At 47.3% G+C, this 21,472-nt stretch overlaps 1 protein-coding gene across 1 annotated transcript; it reads left to right on the top strand.

The window, feature by feature from the left end:
- The first annotated feature begins 1,034 nt into the window (after nt 1-1,034).
- Nucleotides 1,035-21,184, top strand: LOC143959508 (IgGFc-binding protein-like). The gene is made up of 3 exons (XM_077468185.1): nt 1,035-2,202; nt 11,502-12,035; nt 20,826-21,184. Exons 1-3 carry the CDS (start codon nt 1,035-1,037, stop codon nt 21,182-21,184), a joined length of 2,061 nt encoding a protein of 686 aa, XP_077324311.1.
- The last annotated feature ends 288 nt before the right edge of the window (nt 21,185-21,472 follow it).

The raw sequence follows: 21,472 nt of genomic DNA, 5'->3' as shown, positions 1-21,472 counted from the left end.
ACTGTCTGATTGTGGCCTATTCCATAAGCGCGGCCTTTTTTGTATAATTGTCTTATCTGTGCCTATTAGTGCCGCCTTAACTATGCCTATCAGTGCCCACCAGTGCAGCCTATCAGTGCCCACCAATGCAGCCTATCAGTGCCGCCTCATCAGCGCACTTCAATGAAGGAGAAAAATGACTTGTTTGCAAAAATTTATAACAAACTATTAAACATGATTTTTTTTTTTTGCATCTTTTTTTAGCTTGTTTGTTTAGCAAAAAATAAAACTCTGAGCTGTGATTAAATACCACCGAAAGAAAGCTCTATTTGTGGGGAAAAAATGATAACAATTTCATTTGGGTACAGTGTTGTATGACCGCGTAATTGTCATTCAAAGTGCATCAGCGCTGAAAGCTGAAAATTGGTCTGGGCAGGAGGGGGGTTTAAAGAGGAAGTAAACCCTGATGAGTTTACTTCCTCTTTCATTCCCTGCAAAGGCAAAGCATAATGGACTACTATACATCGCATCGCATCGCATCGCATCGCATCGCACAGTAGCCCATTATGTGTCACTTACCTGACACAGGAGCCAGCGAAGTCACCGCTGTCCCCTGTAGTCCGCCGCATCCATCTTGTTGGTGGTGTCTCGCAGCCCCGCCACTGTCATTCGGCGAAGCCGCGATGACATCACTCCCGCGCATGCGCATGGGAGTCGACACGCGCTGCAGCTCCATTCTTGGAAATGCTGCGCTCAGTGCGCCTGCGCGCCGATGTCTACGGCGCATGCGTCGTAGACAGCGGGGCCCGTTTTCGGGCAAATATCTCCTAAACCATATAGGTTTAGGAGATATTACTTGGACCTACAGGTAAGCCTTAATCTAGGCTTACCTGTAGGTCAAAGGGGTTTGTAAGGGTTTACAACCACTTTAAGTGCCCGGTAGGCAAGTGGTTAAGCTATGTTGTGATTGCAGCCACGAAGGTTATAGCTCTGCTTTTGTCTCCTCTATAGGGTCAGCTTCTCTCTTCGGTGGCTTAAGGTTTGTTACATCTTTCATGGAATCTTCTCCATCAGACGACACCCGGTTTGAGCTCATCTTGAATGGGATTGATTGTTGCGCCGCGGTCACTGTGACAATACAGGGTACCAACTTCTTCCAGAGCGTTACCCTCCAGCAGGGAGAAATGGTCAACCTCGCAATTCCAACCAGTGCCATGCTCTATGGGAGTTCCATCTCCTCCGCAGGAGTCGTTGTGATTTCATCCAATAGCAGTATATCTGTCATCTCCAAGGTCTGGGGGACTGCTGGCTATGATTGGTCATACGTCTACCCAGTGGATCTACTAGACAAAGAATACTATATCATCACACCCGTCTCAGACTTTACGAGAAACACCCAATTTGCCATAATAAGCCTGGACCAACAAACTTCTGTCACAGTGACATTGTCTGGTGGCTCTGTCACATTGCAGGACATGTCCTTTACATCTGAAAATTCAGCAAATTTCTCACTCTCACCCTACCAAAGTGCCCAGTTTCAGCTGCCTGACGGTCACCTCTCAGGATCCTTCATACAAGCGGATAAACCTATCGCTGTTCTGAGTGGCCATCAATGGTACATTCATCAATCAACTTTGAAAAGTTTCAGCTCTGGCAACATCTTTGAGCAGCTGCTCCCCATAAGTCGGTGGGGGAGATCGTTTTTAGTGCCCCCGATGTCTACCCAGTGGGGGAGTGCTAAAATCCTGGTGATGGCTTCTCAAACCACGAATCTGATTGTATATTATGGGTCTGCGGTAATGGCCTGTACGGAAATTTTGAAAGGAGTCACTTTTACGCAAATGATCAATGCAAATGCCCTCTGGATAAAGACCGATCAGAATGTGATGGTCATGTTTTTCTCTTATGGAAGACTCCGTGCTTCAAGAAACCTACTCCTGAATCCCTTCATGTCCAATGTGATGGCCACCACCATGCTTGAGACTTCCCAGGTGGTCCATGCTCCCTCTGGCTTTACAACCAACCTGCTTGTAGTTCCCATCAGTAGCCAAAAGTCAAGTATAGTGGTAGATGGAATCTCACTCCCACCGAGCACCGCCTGGAATGACAATGATTTGAAGACACCGAAATACTCCTGGGTGGAGGTGACCGTCTCCCCGGGATCTCACTATGTTCAACAACTTTCAAATGAACATGTCTGGGTTATGTCCTACAGCACTACTGGTAATTATGCTCTTTATTTTGCCATTCCTGTAATTGATTTTAGTATTGTGGTTATTCAACAGAAAAACAAGCTGCACGGCTAGGGTTGCCACCTGTCCAGGATTCACCCGGACAGTTCGGGTTTGGAATCATGTGTCCGGGTTTCAGACTGCCTGAAACCCGGACACATTATTTAGACTGGGCTATGGCTTCCCAGCAGAGTTGCTGCATGCAGTTGTCTAAGCTGAGAGTGTCAGGGTTCTCAGGTCACCCCTTACATCAGAGTTCCCCTTTACACCAGAGGTCACAGTGTTTCCCCTTACATCACAGACCTCTCCATACATCAGAGTTCTCTGTGTTACCCCTTAAATCATGGCTACCAGAGCATCCTTTACTCCCCAGAGTTCTCCCTTACATCAGAGTCTGCAGAGTCCCCCTTATAGTGAAAGGGAACTCTGCAAGTTCAGATGTAAAAGGGGGCCCTTGTTATTAACTTCATATGATTAGAAATGTTATTTAACCACTTGCCGACCGCCGCACGACGATGTACGTCGACAGAATGGCACGGGCAGGCATAAGGGCTTACATGTACGTCCTTGCCTGCCCGCGGGTCGGGGGCCCGAACGGGCCCCCGCCCGGTGCCTGCGGCGGTCGGTATTCGTTCGGGAGCGATCCCCGACGAGGGGACGGCCATTCATTCATGGCCACCCCCTCGCAATCGCTCCCGACGAATGAAAATGTCTGGTGACATCACTTCCTCTCCTGTAATGTAAACACAGGAGAGGAAGTGATGTATTCTCTCCTCCGTGTCGGTATTTTTCGTTCCGGCACCGAGGAGAGAGCATCGGTGAGTTGCACAAGCACTACACTACACAGTAGAACATGCCAGGCACACTCACACCCCCCCTTTACCCCCCGATCACCCCCCAATTACCCCTGCCCCCCCAGTCACAGTGACACTAATTGCTTTCTTTTTATTTTTTTTTGCATTGGTGTCATTTGTGACTGTAATAACTGTTAGGGCAGTTAGGGTTAGCCCCCTTTAGTTCTAATGTGCCCCCCTAACCCCCCCAATAAAGGTTTAACCCCGTGATCACCCCCCGTCGCCAGTGTCACTAAGGCTGGGTTCACATTGCAGCGGTTTATGAGAACGAATGTGATTCGCACCGCACTGCAGTGCAAATCACATCCGATCTCTGTGCGATTCGAGTTCAGCCATACAGATAGTATACAGATAGTATGGCTGAATTCGTGTCGCACCCGCCGCACCCGCCACACCCGCCGCAAATTCGCACGGGACCCTTTTTTTGGTCCGCAGCAGAATCGGATCGCATGGGTGTTCACACCATGCGATCCGAGTTTGCAGATCGCACTGCGATATGCGAACTGATCTGGGGGTGTCATTAACATTTCACTGGCACTCCCAGCAGTTCGCATAGGGCAGTGTGAACTGCCGCCGGGAGGCATGCGATGCGGGAACCCGCCGCGGATTCGTGGCGTTCCCGCATCGCTCCAGTGTGAACCCAGCCTAATAAGCGATCATTTTTCTGATCGCTGTATTAGTGTCACAGGTGACGCTAGTTAGGCAGGTAGGTATTTAGGTTCGCCGCAGCTTTTTATAGCGCCAGGGACCCCCATATACTACCGCATAAAGCCCCCTGATTGCCCCCTAGTTAACCCTTTCACCAGTGATCACCATATAACTGTTACAGGTGACGCTGGTTGGTTAGTTATTTTTTTATAGTTTCAGGGCACCCGCCATTTATTACCTAATAAAGGTTTAACCCCCTGATCACCCGGCGGGTGTCATTTGTGACTGTAATAACTGTTAGGGCAGTTAGGGTTAGCCCCCTTTAGTTCTAAGGTACCCCCCTAACCCCCCCAATAAAGGTTTAACCCCGTGATCACCCCCCGTCGCCAGTGTCACTAAGGCTGGGTTCACATTGCAGCGGTTTATGAGAACGGATGTGATTCGCACCGCACTGCAGTGCAAATCACATCCGATCTCTGTGCGATTCGAGTTCAGCCATACAGATAGTATGGCTGAATTCGTGTCGCACCCGCCGCACCCGCCGCAAACTCGCACGGGACCCTTTTTTTAGTCCGCAGCAGAATCGGATCGCATGGGTGTTCACACCATGCGATCCGAGTTTGCAGATCGCACTGCGATATGCGAACTGATCTGGGGTTAACATTTCACTGACACTCCCAGCAGTTCGCATAGGGCAGTGTGAACTGCCGCCGGGAGGCATGCGATGCGGGAACCCGCCGCGCATTCGTGGCGTTCCCACATCGCTCCAGTGTGAACCCAGCCTAATAAGCGATCGTTTTTCTGATCGCTGTATTAGTGTCACAGGTGACGCTAGTTAGGCAGGTAGGTATTTAGGTTCGCCGCGGCTTTTTATAGCGCCAGGGACCCCCATATACTACCGCATAAAGCCCCCTGATTTCCCCCTAGTTAACCCTTTCACCAGTGATCACCATATAACTGTTACAGGTGACGCTGGTTGGTTAGTTATTTTTTTTATAGTTTCAGGGCACCCGCCATTTATTACCTAATAAAGGTTTAACCCCCTGATCACCGGGCGGGTGTCATTTGTGACTGTAATAACTGTTAGGGCAGTTAGGGTTAGCCCCCTTTAGTTCTAAGGTACCCCCCTAACCCCCCCAATAAAGGTTTAACCCCGTGATCACCCCCCGTCGCCAGTGTCACTAAGGCTGGGTTCACATTGCAGCGGTTTATGAGAACGGATGTGATTCGCACCGCACTGCAGTGCAAATCACATCCGATCTCTGTGCGATTCGAGTTCAGCCATACAGATAGTTTACAGATAGTATGGCTGAATTCGTGTCGCACCCGCCGCACCCGCCGCAAACTCGCACGGGACCCTTTTTTTGGTCCGCAGCAGAATCGGATCGCATGGGTGTTCACACCATGCGATCCGAGTTTGCAGATCGCACTGCGATATGCGAACTGATCTGGGGTTAACATTTCACTGACACTCCCAGCAGTTCGCATAGGGCAGTGTGAACTGCCGCCGGGAGGCATGTGATGCGGGAACCCGCCGCGCATTCGTGGCGTTCCCACATCGCTCCAGTGTGAACCCAGCCTAATAAGCGATCGTTTTTCTGATCGCTGTATTAGTGTCACAGGTGACGCTAGTTAGGCAGGTAGGTATTTAGGTTCGCCGCAGCTTTTTATAGCGCCAGGGACCCCCATATACTACCGCATAAAGCCCCCTGATTTCCCCCTAGTTAACCCTTTCACCAGTGATCACCATATAACTGTTACAGGTGACGCTGGTTGGTTAGTTATTTTTTTTATAGTTTCAGGGCACCCGCCATTTATTACCTAGTCTCACTAGTGTACCCCTAAATTTAGGGGTGGCTACTTTCCAAAATGGGGTCATTTGGGGGGGGTTTGTGCCATCTTGGCATTTTATGGCCTTCAAAACTGTAACGCCCTTAGAAATCCTGAAGGCAGTGCTTGATTTTCGGGGCCCCGTACGCGGCTAGGCTCCCAAAAAGTCCCACATATGTGGTATCCCCGTACTCAGGAGAAGCAGCAGAATTTATTTTGGGGTGTCATTTCACATATGCCCATAGCATGTGTGAGCAATATATCATTTAGTGACAACTTTGTGAAAAAAAAATAAAAAAAAATTAAAGTTTGTAATTTTCCCGCAACTTGTGGCAAAATATAAAATATTCCATGGACTCAAAATGCCTCTCAGCAAATAGCTTGGGGTGTCTACTTTCTCAAATGGGGTCATTTGTGGGGGTTTTCTGCCATCTTGGCATTTTATGGCCTTCAAAACTGTAATAGGTAGTGAGAAGTGAAATCAAAAATGTACGCCCTTAGAAAGCCTGAAGGCGGTGCTTGGTTTTCGGGGCCCCGTACGCGGCTAGGCTCCCAAAAAGTCCCACATATGTGATATCCCCGTACTCAGGAGAAGCAGCAGAATTTATTTTGGGGTGTCATTTCACATATGCCCATAGCATGTGTGAGCAATATATCATTTAGTGACAACTTTGTGTAAAAAAAAAAAAAAAAAAAAAAATTTTTTGTCATTATTCAATCGCTTGAGGCAAAAAAATAAAATATTCAATGGGCTCAACATGCCACTTATCAATTTCCTTAGGGTGTCTACTTTCCAAAATGGGGTCATTTGGGGGGGTTTTGTACTGCCCTGCCATTTTAGCACCTCAAGAAATGAGATCGTAAACTAAAAGCTGCGTAAATTCCAGAAAACGTACCTTAGTTTGTAGATGTGACAACTTTTGCGCAAACCAATAAATATACAATTATTGACTTTTTTTTTACCAAAGACATGTGGCTGAATACATTTTGGCCTAAATGTATGACTAAAATTGAGTTTATTGGATTTTTCTAATAACAAAAAGTAGAACAAATCATTTTTTTTTCAAAATTTGCGGTCTTTTTACGTTTATATCGCAAAAAATAAAAATCGCAGAGGCAATCAAATACCATCAAAAGAAAGCTCTATTCGTGGGAAGAAAAGGACGCAAATTTTGTTTGGGTACAACATTGCATGACCGCGCAATTACCAGTTAAAGCAGCGCAGTGCCAAATTGTAAAAAGACCTCTGGTCATTTACCAGCAAAATGGTCCGGTCTGAAAGTGGTTAATAGCAAAATATATGTATAAAAACAAATTGCTGTGCACCGCTAAAGTGTTCGGGTTTGACTTGAAGAAAAAGTGGCAACCCTATGCACAGCCTAAATAATTACTCTCAGGGCTCATTCGACTATAACACATATTACAGCGCCTATCACTTTAATATGCTTTTTTGATGTGTTTTTGATGCTTCTGTGAAGCTTTTTTTTGAAGTTTTATGGAAGTTCGGCAAATGCCCTGTGAGTATGTTAAAGAGGAAGTAAACCCTGATGGGTGTTACTTCCTCTTTCATTCCCTGCAAAGGCAAAGCATACTGGACTACTATGCATCGCATCGCATCGCATAGTAGTCCATTATGTGTCACTTACCTGACACAGGAGCCAGCAAAGTCACTGCTGTCCCCTGTAGTCTGGCGCATTCATCTTCTTGGTGGGGTCTCGCAGCTCCGCCGCTGTCATTCGGCGAAGCCGCGATGACGTCACTCCCGCGCATGTGCACGGGAGCGACACGCACGGCATCTCCGTCGTTGACGGTGCCATGCGCCGTAGACAGCGGTGCCTGTCTTCAGGCAAATATCTCCTAAACCGTATAGGTTTAGGAGATATTTCTTGGACCTACAGGTAATCCTTAATCTAGGCTTACCTGTAGGTCAAAGTGTGTTGTAAGGGTTTACAACCACTTTAAATTTCTATTTGTTTTAAAGGGGCTTAGTAGAACCCTTGCTCAGTAGTACCCCCACTCAACAGATCCCCAGCTGCTTAGCACCCATGTTCAGCAGATCCCCAGTATACTGGAACCATCATTCACCAGATCCCCTGCTCGGTAGTTCCCCCAGCTCTACTGATCGCCAACTGAGTAGCAACCCTCAGGTCTGCAGATCCCCTGATTTGCTGATCCTCCCCTCAATCCTGATCCTCCCCTCAATCTGGTCCCTGCTCACCTTCTGCTATATTGCTTCCATGCTGCACAGCACGTGTGACATCTGCTAGTTCCTTCCTGCGGCTCCCTCAGCTCTGCTGATTCTCTGCCACTCTGTCCTTTCTCTTTTCCGGTCCCCACTCACCTTTCACTATAGTGTTCCCATGTTGCACACCACGTCTGCCGTCTGCTAGGTGCTCCTCTCCAGTCCGGACCCCGCTCACCTTCCTGCTACTCCACGCTGCGCACCAGATGTGACGTCTGCCCCAGAAACTCCCAGAATATATTCACACAAACCAGAGGTGACAGCTGATGACATCTTTCAGGTTCGCTTGCTGGTTTCCCAGTGCATCCTGGGATATCTCATACCTGCAATAGCTCAAAATAAAAGCCCCTCAGAAGCTTCAGGTGCTGTAAGTGAGCATTGTCATAGACTTCTATGGAGGCTTTGGAGACTCTTTGAAGCACCAAGAAAGCAACATGAGAGATCATTTTTGAAGGGGAGCAAACACAACGTGTGACCAGGACTGTAAGGGAACCATTTTATTTAGTGACAGGAGCTTTGATTGGCATTCAGGGCACTTTAAAAAAGTGTGTCCAATGCCATACAGCTATATATATATATATATATATATATATATATATATATATATATATATATATATATATATATATATATATACACATATACATATATATATATATATACACATATACATATATATATATATATACATATATATATATATATATATACACACATATACATATATATATACACACACACACACACACACACACACACATACATACATACATATATATATATATATATATATATATATATATATACACAGTGGGGACAGAAATTCAGAACCCCTTAAATTTTTCACTCTTTGTTATATTGCAGCCATTTCCTAAAGTTGTGTCATCAAAAAGGGGGGGGGGGGGGAAGGGAAAAGGAAGTTTGGGACTTTACGTGAGGCAGTCAATGGATAGGTTCATCTGTCCTCATCCCTAATGTATACAAAAATGTCTAAGCCCTTGTACACACGGGTCGGACATTCCGACAACAAAATCCGTCAGATTTTGTCCGACATATTTTTTCCGAAACTTGTGTTGCATACACGCGGTCGGACAAAGTTGTCGGAAAATCCGATCGTTCAGAACGTGATGATGTAATTTAGTTATGACGGGACTACGTTCAGGCTAGTAGCCAATAGCTTTGGTCTAGGAATTTGATCTGAGCATGCGTGGCACTTTGTCCGATCAGAATTCTCTACACACAATCGGACAAAGTCCGATCGGATCATCTTGTCGGAAAGTTTTATAGCCCAGCTCTAAAACTTTGTCCGTCGGATATTCCGATGGAAACAGTCCGATGGAGCCCACACGCGGTCGGATTATCCGACAACACCGTCCGATCGGACACATTTTCTGTCCGACAGTGTGTACAAGGGCTAAAAGAAAAGTTGGGGCTTTATATGAAGCACAGCTAAGAACGTAAAAATAAAAAACACATGATTAAGTACGCCAAAAAAAAAAACTTACCGTATATACTCGAGTATAAGCCGAGATTTTCAGCCTCTTTTTTGAGGCTGAAAGTGCCCCCCTCGGCTTATACTCGAGTCATCGCCGTCTGACTGCTCGATCAGCGTATCGAGCAGACAGACGGCGGACATACTACAATTTGAAAGCCGCGCCTCCTTCTCCGCCTCCGCCTGTGATAGGCGGAACACTGAATTTCCCAGCAGCCTGTGTTCCGCCTATCACGGACATCGTCTCATCCTCGTCCGTAGTACGAGGATGAGACGATATCGGTGATAGGTGGAACACAGGCTGCTGGGAAATTCAGTGTTCCGCCTATCACAGGCGGAGGCGGAGGCGGGGCTTTTGAATTTTAGAATGGCCGCCGAGGCGATCCTGGCAAGGCACGGGACGGAGGCAAGGCAAGGCACGGCACGGGACGGGACGGGACGGAGGCAAGGCACGACACGACACGACACGGGACGGAGGCAAGGAGGCAAGGCACGGCACGGGACGGAGGCAAGGAGGCAAGGCACGGCACGGGACGGAGGCAAGGAGGCAAGGCACGGGACGGAGGCTCGGGACACAGGTAGGCTGGACACACACACACACACACACACACACACACACACACACACGGACACACACACATGGACACACACACACAGGGATGGATGGATGGATGGAGACACACACAGGGATGGATGGATGGATGGAGACACACACACACAGGGATGGATGGATGGAGACACACACACACAGGGATGGATGGATGGAGACACACACACACAGGGATGGATGGATGGATGGACACACACACACACAGGGATGGATGGATGGATGGACACACACACACACAGGGATGGATGGATGGATGGACACACACACACACAGGGATGGACGGACACACAGGGACGGACACACACACAGGGATGGACAGGCATGTCTCACCCTCGGCTTATACACGAGTCAATAAGTTTGCCAGTTTTTTTGGGGGTAAATTGGGGGCCTCGGCTTATATTCGGGTCGGCCTATACTCGAGTATATACGGTATACAATAAATCAAGAAAATAACATGGTAAAATTAATAAACCTTTAATAATTTATTATACATGATAGTAACACAATTCATAACCAATCTATAGGTGACAAAATTGTTGATACTACAATTAAACTAGTTTATATTAGTTTAGTTTAGGAGGTATGGGAACCTACACAGAGGTCCCTGTGGTGGAACTTGTCTACAAATCCCTGAATGCAGAACTTGTCCTGAGATCCCTGTGGGCGGAGCCTGCCTGGAGATTCCTGTGGGTGGAACCTATACAGAGATCCCTGAAGGGGGAATCTGTCTATAAATTCATGCATGTGGAACTTGTCCCGAGTTCCCTGTGGGCGGAGCCTGCCTGGAGATTCCTGTGGGTGGAACCTATACAGAGATCCCTGAAGGTGGAATTTGTCTATGAATTCATGCATGTGGAACTTGTCCCGAGTTCCCTGTGGGCGGAGCCTGCCTGGAGATTCCTGTGGGTGGAACCTATACAGAGATCCCTGAAGGTGGAATTTGTCTATGAATTCATGCATGTGGAACTTGTCCCGAGTTCCCTGTGGGTGGAGCCTCTGTGGAGAACCCTGTAGGTGGAAACTGTCCTGAGCTCCCTGTGGGTGGAGCCTGTTTGGATATTCCCGTAGGTGTAAACGGTCTGGAAATCCCTGTATGTGGAACTTGTCATGAGTTCCCTGTGGGTGGTGCCTGGCTGGAGACCCCTGTGGGGGGAACCTGTCCAGAGATACCTTGGGTTGATCATTTATTTGTGCTACCAGCTACTGTCAGCTTCCTTGTGAGAGAGATGTTACCCCCAGGAGACGGTTTGTACTAGGCAGAACTGTGTTGGGTTGTTTAGCGCTAGTGATTTCTTCTCGTACTCTATTTTCTCTGTTATTTGCTGCCACCTAGTGACATTTGTGGGAGTTACAGCTGGGCAGCCTTATACAGCAGTAGATGCACTGCCTGTTTTACATTGCCATATGTGTTTTACATACCCTTTTCCATTTATAGTCATATGTTTAACTTCTCTTGTATTCACACAGTAAACTTCAAGTTGCACATTACGATTTGGCTTATACCTCTACATAACGGAACTTTTAGGAGCACACTTGGTACAGCTCGATCCAAGGAGGACATATGTTAGAAATGGGTGAGATGTTACAATAATCTGTGACTTTCTGTTCTGCACAGGTGCCGCAACATCAGCTTTCAACGCAGGGAGCACCTCCAGCTCCTTCAACTTCTATGGCAGTGGTTTGAGCTGTAACTGCCAGGACCCGATCAGAACTCCCACCACCAGTGAAAATATGAAGGACACCTCCACCACCAGTCTACATACAACGAACACCCCCACCACCAGTCTAAATACGAAGGACACCTCCACCACCAGTCTAAATATGAAGGACACCTCTACCACCAGTCTAAATAAGGACACCTCCACCACCAGTCTAAATATGAAGGACACTTCCACCACCAGTCTACATACAACGAACACCCCCACCACCAGTCTACATACAACGGACACCTCCACCACCAGTCTACATACAACGGACACCTCCACCACCAGTCTACATACAATGGACACCCCCACCACCAGTCTACACACGATGACCACTTCCGCCACTCTTCAAAAGACAACCACTACCACCACGAATCTACATGAGATGACCACTCCCACTACCACCACCACTGTGGTCACCAGCCTGAGCACCAAGTCTTTTGAAGGTAGGAAGGGTTACTACTTATCAAAGCTGAACTCCAGACATATATATAATACACAAATGAGCGCAGCTCTCTATTTCTTAACCACCTGACCTCCAGAATATTTACCCCCTTCATGACCAGGCCATTTTTTTCACTATTCAGAACTGCGCTACTTTAACTGGCAATTGCACGGTCATGCAACACTACCCAAATTAAATTTATATTATTTTTTTCCCACACAGATAGAGCTTTCTCTTGGTGGCATTTGATTACTACTTTGTTTTATTTTTTGCGATATAAACAAAAAAAGGTCAACAATTTTGAAATTTATTGAATTTTGTTTTTTTGGTATAAAACATATCCAATAAAAAAAAATCGAATTTCTTCATACATTTAGGCCAAAATGTATTCTGCTACATATCTTTAGTAAAAAAAAAATCCCAGTAAGTGTATTTTCATTGGTTTGTGTGAAAGTTATAGCATCTACAAACGATGGGATATGCAGTATACAGTATACTGTAATTATTATTTTTTGTATACTAGTAATGGCGATGATTAGAGACTTATAATGGGACTCTAATAGTGTGGCTGACAATCTAACACTAACTGATGCTGAAGGGGAACTGACTAGCTGACCCTGACACAACCAGTGACACTAATACAGTGATCAGTGCTAATGCTATATACTGTCACTGTACTAATGACACTTGCTGGGAAAGGGTTGGCATCTAGGGGGTGATCAAAGGGTTAACTATGTGCCTAACAACGCGTAATGCCTGCAATGTGTGCTGCTTTCACTAGGAGATCCGGCTGATTTCTCTCCCTACTTTCCAGGGAGAAAAATGAGCCACATTGCTGCTCCATGTACAGAGCCCTGTGTTGTTAGTAAACACAGGGCTATGTTCTGTGATTAGCTAAGCTGATCAGCAGGTCCCAGCCATGAATCATTGGCCGGGACCTGCTGACTGGCTTGTGCTGTATCGAATCACAGCACAGATTGGGCGCGCCCCCTACCCATAATTTTAAAATCATGTACATGTACGTGATTTAGCACACGGGGTACATGGGGTGGTCCGCTAGTGGTTAATACACCATTAAACCGGATAAGAGGAAAAAATCAGCATGTAAGAGGGGCTTTATGGTCGGCTAGATTTGGCATCAAGAGCACAAGGCCCCACCCCTGCTAGAACATTGTCCTCCCCTGCTTAAGCCGAACCCTCTGCCTTCTTGTGCCTCACTCCATATCAGAGGCCTCCATACAACATTCATGGCCATTGACCTTTACATCCCCAAAGGAAGGAATGTCCACACTTTCTGGAAACGGAATAACAGTCACATCACATTATTATTATTATTATTATTATTATACAGGATTTATATAGCGCCAACAGTTTACGCAGCGCTTTACAACATTGGGGTAGACCGTACAATGCAAAACAATTCAAGACAAGAGGAATCAGAGGGCCCTGCTCGTTAGAGCTTACAATCTAGGAGGGAGGGTCAAGTTATACAAAAGGGTAATAGCTGTGGGGGATGAGCTAATGGAGAGAATAGTGAAGTTGTTAGATGGAGGCAGGATAGGCTTCTCTGAAGAGGAAAGTTTTCAGGGATTGCCTAAAAGTGGATACATTTGGAGACAGTCTGAGAGATTGGGGTAGTGAGTTCCAGAGGAAGGGCGAGGCTCGGGAGAAGTCCTGTAGGCGGATATGGGAGGAGGTGATGAGGGAGCTAGAGAGCAGGAAGTCCTGGGAGGAACGAAGTGGGCGATGAGGTTGGTATTTTGAGACTAGGCTAGAGATGTAGCTGGGGGCAGAGTTGTGGGTGGCTTTGTAAGTAAGTGTTAGTATTTTGAATTTAATTCATTGGGCAAGTGGCAGCCAATGGAGGGAATGGCAGAGAGGGGTAGCAGACACTGTGCGGTTTGTAAGGTGGATGAGTCTGGCAGCAGCATTCATGATGGACTGAAGGGGGGATAGTCTATTTAAAGGTGAACCAATGAGGAGGGAGTTGTAGTAGTCAAGGCGAGAGATGACCAGGGAGTGAATGAGGAGCTTTGTGGTTTCATTGGTTAGAAAGGGGCGTAGTTTAGAGATGTTTCGGAGGTTGAGGCGGCAAGCTTTGGAAAGTGATTGGATGTGGGGCTGAAAGGAGAGTTCAGAGTCCAGGATAACACCTAGACCCTGACATGGGGGGATGGGTGGATGGTTGTGCCATTACTCTTGACAGAGAAGTCAGGGGAAGAGGCACGTTGGGGAGGAAATATTATAAGTTCGGTTTTGGACAAGTTGAGTTGGAGGAAGTGGTGTGACATCTATACAGATATGTCTGTTAGTAAGTTGGTGATGGGTGAGGAGACCGATGGGGTGAGTTGAGGGGTGGAGAGATAAATTTGAGTGTCGTCAGTGTAGAAATGATATTGAAAGCCATGAGAGGCTATCAGCTGACCCAGGGAAGAGGTGTAGACTGAAAATAAAAGAGGTCCGAGAACAGAACCTTGGGGGACCCCGATGGAGAGGGGAAGAGGAGTAGAGGAAGTAGAATTGTAAGTGACACTGAAGGTGCGTTGGGGTAGGTAGGATGAGAGCCACTGAAGAGCACAGTCACGGAGACCAAGGGAGTAACGTTTTTTGAGGAGGAGGAGGGGGTGGTCAACCGTGTCAAAGGCGGCTGAAAGGTCCAGAAGTCGGAGTACCGAATAGTGTCCGTTGGTTTTTGCAGTTAGGTCATTTGTGAGTTTTAAAAGAGCAGTTTCTGTTGAGTGTTGAGGGTGAAATCCAGATTGAAGGGCATCAAGAAGGTTGTTTTTGATAAGGTGGTCACTCAGTTGGTTGTAAACCAGGTGCTCGAGGAGTTTAGAGGAAAATGGGAGCAAGGAGATAGGGCGTAGGTTGTTAAGATCGGTAGGGTCCAAGGATGGCTTTTTAAGTATGGGGGTGACCAGTGCATGTTTTAGAGCATTGGGGAAAATGCCAGAGGTGAGGGAGGGATTGAAGATGTGGGTTAGAGAGTGTAGTATAGAGTCAGATGGCGACCGTAGTGTTTGAGAGGGAATAGGATCCAGGGGGCAGGTGGTTAGGTGGGCGTTAGAAAGGAGTTTAGCAACTTCGTCTGTAGTGGCAGTTTTGAATAAGGGGAGTGTTGAGAGTACCTGTTGTAGTGGGGTCTTAACTGGGGTAGATACCTGTAGAGTGGAGATTTCATCACTGATTGTATCAATCTTGTTTTTGAAGTGATTAGCAATCTCCTGGGCAGTGAGTGAGTCGTGGGTGGAGGCGGTGGAGGACGGAGTAGAGAGTTGGAGGTAGAGAAAAGTTTACAGGGACTGGACGAGAAGGTGTTAATAAGAGTTGTAAAATAGGTCTGCTTGGCAGTGTGGAGGATAGAGTAGTGTTTTTGGAGGGCAGATTTGTATTGGTTGAAGTCTTTGAGAGACTTGGTTTTGTGCCACAGATGCTCAAGAGTGCGACTACGTTTTTTGAGAATTCTAGTGTCATCTGTTTGCCAGGGTTGTAGGGGTCGAGGTCTGATTCTGCGTGTAGCGATTGGAGCGAGCTTGTGCATGGTGGAGGACAGGGTTTTATTGTAGGTGGAAGTGGCTTGGTTGGGACAGGACAGGGGAGAGATTTTGTCATAGAGGTGGTCAGCAGCAGAATAAAGGAGAGAAGAGTTGAAGTTGCGAAAGTTTCTACGGGTGATGGTTAGATGATTGGAGGGAAGGGTGTTGGAAGACAGGGAGAGAGAGAAACTAATTAGGTGATGGTCGGAAAGAGGAGAAGGATTATTTGAGAAGTTCCATGGAGTGCAAAGGTAGGAGAATACAAGGTCAAGGGTGTTGCCATCAGAATGAGTAGAAGCCTGTACCCATTGCTTCAGGTCAAGTGAAGAGGTTAGACTAAGAAGTTTAGAAGTCACAGGAGTGTTTGTATTAGCAGGGATGTTGAAATCACCAAGAAGGATTGTGGGAATTTCAGAAGACAGAAAAAAGGGTAGCCAGGCAGAGAACTCATCAAGGAAAGTTGATACTGGTCCAGGGGGCCGGTAGATCACAGCAATTCTTAGGGAAGTAGGAGAAAATAGACGAATACAGTGAGCTTCAAATGATGAGAGGGAAAGAGAGGGACTTACCATGCAGAGTCACTTGACATTAAATAGCCATTCACCTTTAGTGGACAGTCCGCAGTAGTCACATGTGAAAGCATTTTCAGCACCTTGGCAGCCATCTCCCTTTTACAGTCTCTTCTCCACCCCAGGGTCATTAATACTCACAGGACTGAGCTCTCTGTAGTCACCTCCTTGCTAGTTACACCTCTCCAGGGGCCCTCGAGGGAAGCAGCCTTACTCAGAGAACTCTTAGCCTGGCCTAAAAGGCCTTAAAGGCCTAGCTCCAATCTCCATAAGGGAGTGAAAGACTACAGCCGACTCTTCTTGGGTGCAGGCCGACCTCCTGATCTATCCAGGGTCTACAAATGCTGGTTGCATCATCATAGGTGGGGGGTGTTTAGCTCCCATGTTGTGTTGGGCGAACGGTTCGGCCCGAGCATGAGTTTGGGCCGAACATTGACTATTTGCCCTGTTCAAGGGAATGCCCTGCACACTGCACAGTGCTTGCAGTGCAAAGTAAAATCTGGTTGTTAAGGAGCGGGTAACAGGAAGCATCCTTGCAGCATCCTTAACAACTGACGAGTCATCAACTGTCAACGGGTCTCCCCGCTGAAAGTTGAATGATAAAAAAAAAATTGCAGTAAAAAAAAAATCAGCGTGGAGTCCCCCCCAAAATCCATACCAGACCCTTATCTGAGAATGCAGCCCCCCATCCTGAACCATACCAGGCGACATGCCCTCAACATGGGGGGGTGCTTTGGGGTGGGGTGGTCTCTTCCCCACAACCCTGGACTGTGGTTGAGGGGGTCTGTTGGTGGGGGGCTTATCAGAATCTGGAAGCCCTTTTTAACAAGGGGCCTCCAGATCCCGCCCCCCATGCAAATGAGTATGGGGTATATCCATTACTTATAGAACAAAAAAAAAAGCTCTGCATTAATTGACAGCTGAACGTCTAATGCAGGGATTCCCAACCAGGGTTTCGTGGAACCTTAGGGTTCCTACAGAGGTTGTAGGGGTTCCTTTAGCATTGGGCAATTTCTGCCTCTGAGATAACTTCCCACTCACACCATTGATCTTTTTAGCTATCTGTAAGGAGGTAATTCTTCCCAATGACCACAAGTGTGAGGACCATTCTTCCCACCGACCATCACACTAATGTATCACGAGTTGTAGATTTCAAATTTTTAGCAGGGGGTTCCCCGAGACCAGAGAACTATTTTAAGGGTTCCTCTGTGTTGAAAAGGTTGAGAAAGGCTGGTCTAACGCCTCCTCCGCCATTTTAGAGTTCCTTTATAGGTAACTGCGGGGCCACCTGGTGACATCCCCTGGTGGCACCGCCCCCTTGTGATGTCACCGACTCAGTGTACACATGTCTGTAACATCACAAGTCGGGTTGGTATGGACTGGGGGGGGGGGGGCGCCTTTTTTTCTTTCTTTTTTTCAATAGCTGGGTGTCGGCAATTGCAACCGAGAGTCAATTTAAATGTGAATTGACTATTTTTTTTAATAAATGTAATTTTTGCTGCAGCAGGTTCTATACATGCAATAGATGTGCCACTTTACAGGCACACTAAGGGGACCACCCAGGCACTATATTTAGAGGAATTTTTCATTTTTATTGTTGCACTTTAAGCATCATTAAAATCACTGCTCCTGAAAAACAATTGTTTTTTTTTGTTTTATTGATACATGTTCCCCAGGGCAGTACCCGGACCCCCATACCCCCTTTATTGCCAATTATTTGCATATAAGCCATTAAAATGGGCACTTCATAGCCTGCTCTCTACTGCACATGTATGAGCTACGGCACACTATGAATGGTCCCACAGCCTCCTGGGACCTGAGACTTGTCCCAGGAGGCCGTGGGGGACATTTTTGTTTTTGTTCTTCAATAAAGGAATTGTCAAAAACTGTCCGCTGTCGTTTTTACTTTTTTGATACTTTTTTGGGGAATGGGTAGGGGTACAATGTACCTCTACCCATTCGCATGGGGGGGGGATATGGGGGCCACCTTGTTAAAGGGGGCTTCCAGATGCCGATAAGCCCCCTGCCCACAGACCCACAGGGATGAGACCATTGTCCCCATCAACATGAGGACAAGGTGCTTTGGGGGGACCCAAAACCCCCCTCCCCATGTTGAGGGTATGTGGCCTGGTATGGTTGGGGGGATTCTTTCTCATCTGCCCCCCCTTATCCTGTGGCCTGCCAGGTTGCATGCTTGGATAATGGTCTGGTATGGAATTTGGGGGGACCCCCATGCAATTTTTTTAAACCACTTCAATACACTGTGTTTCATAAACGACACTGCCTGCATTGACAGACTATAGAGTCTACATTGCATATCTAGTCTATGCTAAATTCAGAGTACATATATATATATATATTTACAGTATCTCACAAAAGTAAGTACACCCCTCACATTTTTGTAAATCTTGACACTTGTCTACAATGTAAAGTAGTGAGTGTACAGCTTGTATAACAGTGTACATTTACTGTCCCCTCAAAATAACTCAACACACAGCCATTAATGTCTAAACTGCTGACAACAAAAGTGAGTACACCCCTAAGTGAAAATGTCCAAATTGGGCCCAATTAGCCATTTTCCCTGTTGAAATTCCAGTGACCAGTATGAGAGAGTGAGAACGATAACACCAAATTTAACACACTTGCTCCCCATTCACACCTGAGACCTTGTAACACTAACGAGTCACATGACACCGGGAAGGGAAAATGGCTTCTTTTTTTTTCAAAATTGTCGCTTTGTTTTGGTGGTATTTGATCACCTCTACGGTTTTTATTTTTTGCTAAACAAATAAAAAAATACAGAAAATTTTGAAGAAAAATATGTTTTTTTTGTTTCAGTTCCAAAACTTTGTAAATAAGTAAGTTTTCTCCTTCACTGATGGGCACTGATGGGGTTACACTGATGGGCAATGATAAGGCAGCACTGATGGGCACCGATGAGGTGGCACCAATGAAGTGGCACTGATGAGGTGGCATTGATGGACACTGATATGTGGCACTGATAGGCGGCACTGATGGGCAATGATAGGCGGCACTGATAGGTGGCACAAATTGGCATTGATAGCTGGCACAGATTGGCATGGATGGGCGGCATGAATGGGTATGGATAGGCAGTGCAGCTTTTACCCCCCAATGAAATGCTAGCTCAGTGCTGGGGGTTCCCCCCAATTCCGATTAGGCCCTTCATGTCTGGTGGGAATTTTAAGGGGAGCCCAATGTTCCCCTTAAAATTCAACGTTTAAGGGGAACCTGGCACTTTTCTGGCACCTTTTGTTCACATTTAACAATCTGTATTTTTGCTAGAAAATTACTTAGAACCCCCCAAACATTATCCACTTGCCGCCCGCCCTATAACAGAAACACAGCGGCAAAGTGGTTTCAAAATCCTGACCGGACGTCATATGACGTGATCAGGATTTTGAGCCGCTGCGTGCCCCCCAGGTGGGCATGCATAGGCGCCACAGATGGGCATGGATAGGCAGCACAGATGGGCATGGATAGGCGGCACAGATGGGCATGGATGGGCACTGATAGATGGCACTGATGGGCACTGATAGGCGGCACAGATGGGCACTGATAGGCGGCACAGATGGGAACTGATAGGCGGCATTGTATTCTAATATACTGTACTAATGGATGCCAATCAGTGCCAAACAATAATGCATGCCAATCACTGATGCCCATTGTGGGCACTGATTGGCATCCATTATGGGCACTGATTGGCATCCATTGTGGCACTGACTGGAATCCCTGGTGGTCTAGGGTGGCATACCTTGTCCTGGGCATCCCTGGTGGTCTGGTGGCATCCCTGGCGGTCCAGTGTGGGCATCCTCGGGGGGGCTGCGCTGATAATCGATCAGCACAGACCCCCCCTGTCAGAGGAGCAGCCGATCGGCTCTCCTCTACTAGCGTGTGACAGACGCGAGTGAGGAAAAGCCGATCACCGGCTCTTCCTATTTACACTGTGATCAGCTGTGATTGGACACGGCTGATCACGTGGTAAAGAGTCTCCGTCGGAGACTCTTTACCGAGATCGTAGTTGCCGGGTGTCAGACTGACACCCCGCAACAACGATCGCCGCGATGCCCGCCCCCGGGGCTCAAAATCCTGATCACTTCATATGACGTCCGGTCAGGATTTTGAAACCACTTTGCCGCCGTGTTTCTGTTATAGGGCGGGCGGCAAGTGGATAATGTTTGGGGGGTTCTAAGTAATTTTCTAGAAAAAAATACAGATTGTTAAATGTGAACAAAAGGTGCCAGAAAAGTGCCAGGTTCCCCTTAAACGTTGAATTTTAAGGGGATCCCACCAGACATGAAGGGCCTAACCCGAATTGGGGGGAACCCCCAGCACTGAGCTGGCATTTCATTGGGGGGTAAATGCTGCATGCTTTGAACCTCTATGGAAGGTGGTCTGCTGTGCAATGAGAGAGGTCTATGGAAAAGGTTGGAGGGGTAGAATATAATGGGGGCAGATAAGTCAGATGGGGGGGGATCAGATGCTACTGGAGGATGAGGGAAAGGAGGAGGGGCCACTGGTCAGGTCAGGTGATAAGAAGCGTGTCATTCAGCGCTGAGGCCGCGTTGTCTCGAGTTGTCTACTCATGGTGGAGTGCGGCTTATCATCACTGTGAGTTCCCACTTCTCTCCCTCCTCTAACTCGTCTCTTCTCCTCCTCTTCCTGCAGATGGATTTGTTGAAATCTACTTGATGGACACTCCCCTTAGTTGGTGGGACGCCCTGCGCTACTGCCGCCAACACTACACCAACCTGTTAAGCGTGCCGGATGAACGCATCCAGAACCTTGTGGCTACCAAGATTAAGCAGACCGGAGCGTCGGGGACCAGACTATGGATCGGCCTCCGCAGGCACAAAGTATGGGGGTACCTGTACTGGATGGATGGGCAACCCACTGACTACTTCAACTGGGGGGACGGTATGCCTAGCGACCCCGTCACCAACCTTTGTACCCTCATCTCACTAGAAAACAACTTCACCTGGTATGACCAGTGCTGTGCCACCCACCTTGGTTTTATCTGCTACTGACCCCTCCCCCCCAGGGTATATAACACCCACTGATCTCTACTGACACCCCTCCCCCCAGGGTATATAACACCCACCAATCACTACTGACACCCCTCCCCCCAGGATATATAACACCCACCAATCACTACTGACACCCCTCCCCCCCAGGATATATAACACCCACCAATCACTACTGACACCCCCTCCCCCCAGGATATATAACACCCACCAATCACTACTGGCACCCCTCCCCCCAGGATATATAACACCCACCAATCACTACTGACACCCCTCCCCCCAGGATATATA

Source organism: Lithobates pipiens, unplaced genomic scaffold (assembly GCF_037356315.1).
Source record: "Lithobates pipiens isolate NorthernLeopardFrog02 unplaced genomic scaffold, aLitPip1_a1.2 Scaffold_78, whole genome shotgun sequence".
NCBI classification, from domain to species: Eukaryota; Metazoa; Chordata; class Amphibia; order Anura; family Ranidae; genus Lithobates; species Lithobates pipiens.
Note: the sequence above shows the minus strand (reverse complement) of the source record. Positions and strands in the feature narration are given on the sequence as shown.